The sequence below is a fragment of the Beta vulgaris genome, chromosome 2, assembly GCF_026745355.1.
Source record: "Beta vulgaris subsp. vulgaris cultivar EL10 chromosome 2, EL10.2, whole genome shotgun sequence".
NCBI lineage: Eukaryota > Viridiplantae > Streptophyta > Magnoliopsida > Caryophyllales > Amaranthaceae > Beta > Beta vulgaris.
The window spans coordinates 28267214-28269629 of NC_079203.1; the positions used below are offsets into that span (position 1 = coordinate 28267214).

The 2416-nt window shown below is 36.8% G+C and overlaps 1 protein-coding gene across 1 annotated transcript; it reads right to left on the reverse strand.

Moving 5' to 3' along the window:
• Positions 1-830: 830 nt before the first annotated feature.
• On the reverse strand, positions 831-1655 carry LOC104883585 (protein FAR1-RELATED SEQUENCE 3-like). The gene is made up of 2 exons (XM_010668127.1): positions 1168-1655; positions 831-945 (listed from the first exon to the last, which is right to left on the reverse strand). Exons 1-2 carry the CDS (start codon positions 1653-1655, stop codon positions 831-833), a joined length of 603 nt encoding a protein of 200 aa, XP_010666429.1.
• Positions 1656-2416: the final 761 nt, after the last annotated feature.

Here is a 2416-nt window from a genome sequence, read left to right on the forward strand (position 1 = left end):
AATTATATACTTTTCATCTATTATATATTACTCTATACACTATTCTTTTTCATCTATCTTACACTACTATTTATACTTTAATTTTCGAAATGATTCTTCATTTTTTTCTCTTATTAATTATAATACATCTTTTTCCCACTACTATAACGACATAAATGTATCCCATTCTTTCCTATTATATCTACTTATTCATCTATATAATATGCCCCCACAGTCCCCAATTATATACCTTTAGGACATAATAAGTTAGGTTTTATTAATATTATGATGAAAAAAAAGATTTAATAGGTTTTATAATAATAAGATTAATGCATTTGATTCGGCCCACCCTATATGTAAATCCTGTATCCGCCACTATTCTTCTGCTTTTCCTCTCATTGACATTTTGTATTGTTCAATAAATTAACATAGCCCGATATGCGGGGCATATAAGTCTTGAATAATCTATTCATACCTTCACTTCTCTGTGTGGATGACATGCCAGCCAAAAATGTGGTTCTCCAACAACCAGGGACCCATCTTTCCCTCATTTCAAATGCATCCTTCATCCAAGTATGATTTCGAGTTTAAAATTTTCAACTATCGCCCTCCATGCTTCATCAAACTCGGTTGTAGATAGAGAATCATGGACAACAGTAAGCATGCACTTTTCTATATCTTTGAAGTTTTTTCGAGAAGATCCTAAGCTCTTCCAAGCATTTTGAAGTATAGGCCACAAACATAATATGTGAGGGATGTCTGGAAATAAATTAGCAATAGCCTTTCTAATGGCCTTGCATTGATTAGTGAGGAAACCCCTTGGGGATTTACTCATACATGATAGTCATTGCTTAAAAAACCCACATAAATGTCTCGACATCTTCATGTGAGATTAATGCTACTGCGAACACGATTGATTTCCCGTGATGGTTTACGCCAAGAAAAGGAGCAAATGACATTCGATACCTTTTCAACAAAGTGAGATAAAAATGAATAATACTCTTATCAACTGACATATACAACATATCATGTAGCAGGTGTGAAAATAGATACCAAGTTTATCGTATGTGATACTAAATTATTGTTCAGCTACATATTCTTAAATATAGACTATATATATGACAGGTGTTAACATATACTAAGTTATAATTTATGATACTAGATTATTTATGAACTACATGTACTTACCTATTGCACAAAAAGATCATGTTGAAGGTGATTATATCTCCAAATTCTTTACATGCAGCCCTGCTCCTTGCATCAGACCAAAATGCTTTCATCAGTCTCCCTTCGTCATCCTTCTCGATGTTGTATTTAAATTTACTCATTTTACTCATCTTCTCGAAGTATTTCTCAAGAGCAGCTGCATCTCCTTCAATTCTAGATTTACGACGATGGATGTTCATTGCATTCCGCAAGTCCCTCCGATTGTAATTTAGGTTCTCATGCCCTTCGTTTTCGACCAACATCGCATTGAAGTTCTTTGATAAACGTATACCCGCGACGTCATTGCTGACCATTTTCTTGAAACTTGCCTCATCAATAAACCTATAAAGAACCATAAATCTGCTACACGACGGATTAAAGATCATGATTGTGATATAGGTACAAGTGCATATCTTCATTCTACCATCTTTCATGCGTGCATCAACATACACTTTTATATCCTGTAACATTTGATCACTAAGTTTGTTTCAATCACCCCCTTCTTACAACAAAATCGTATTCTTTCCATCATATGGTACTTTGGCTCTTCATCTCTGACCCTTATTCTTTTAACACCTTTCTGCTTGTATTCCTCCATTAAAGAAGAAGTTCTAGCAAAAAATTCGAACCCTTTTTTTTATAAGTGTTTCGGTTGGAAACGGTTAGCGTCATCGCTTGAGTCCGCTAAATGTAGAGTGGTCACGTCCGTGCTGGAAACTGCACAAGATACAAACGTAAACTACCCTCGGGGTGGTTTTGAGGAAACCCCCTCCGACGCTCAAGTCAGTAATTGGTCCCACTAAGATTATAGAGAGAGAATCTAGAGAGAGAGAGATAAGCTATTTTCAGTATGAGGGAGAATGTACCTGCAGAATAGTACCATTGGGGTATTTATAGAAGTACTATTCCTCTGACAGGGCGTATAATCCTTCGACACGTGTAGGGCTGTGACGCACTTGACAGGTGGGAAGATTCCTTTTCTTTTGTCTTGTTAGGCGTCCGCCAACACTGTCGGCCTCTAGGGACAAACTGACTTGGAAGGTCTTTCTGATGGTGGTATGATATTCGCGTCCATTATCTTGTTCACGGCCTTGCTCCATATGGCCGCTAGTAGACTTGGGTTATACCCATACAACTAGCCCCCCAGCATTTTTTGAGGTCGCGACCGCTAAAGATGTTGTCAGATGGACGTAGGTGTTTTTGTGATGATTTTTTATTTTTATTTCAACTT

What these genes read in the sequence shown, in the direction of transcription:
- LOC104883585 (XM_010668127.1), bottom strand. Translation starts at nt 1,655, where the DNA reads ATGTTACAGGATATAAAAGTGTATGTTGATGCACGCATGAAAGATGGT. An exon ending in ATGATCTTTTTGTGCAATAG is followed by an intron (nt 946 to 1,167) that starts GTAAGTACATGT and finishes TTTGTTGAAAAG; the next exon opens with GTATCGAATGTCATTTGCTC.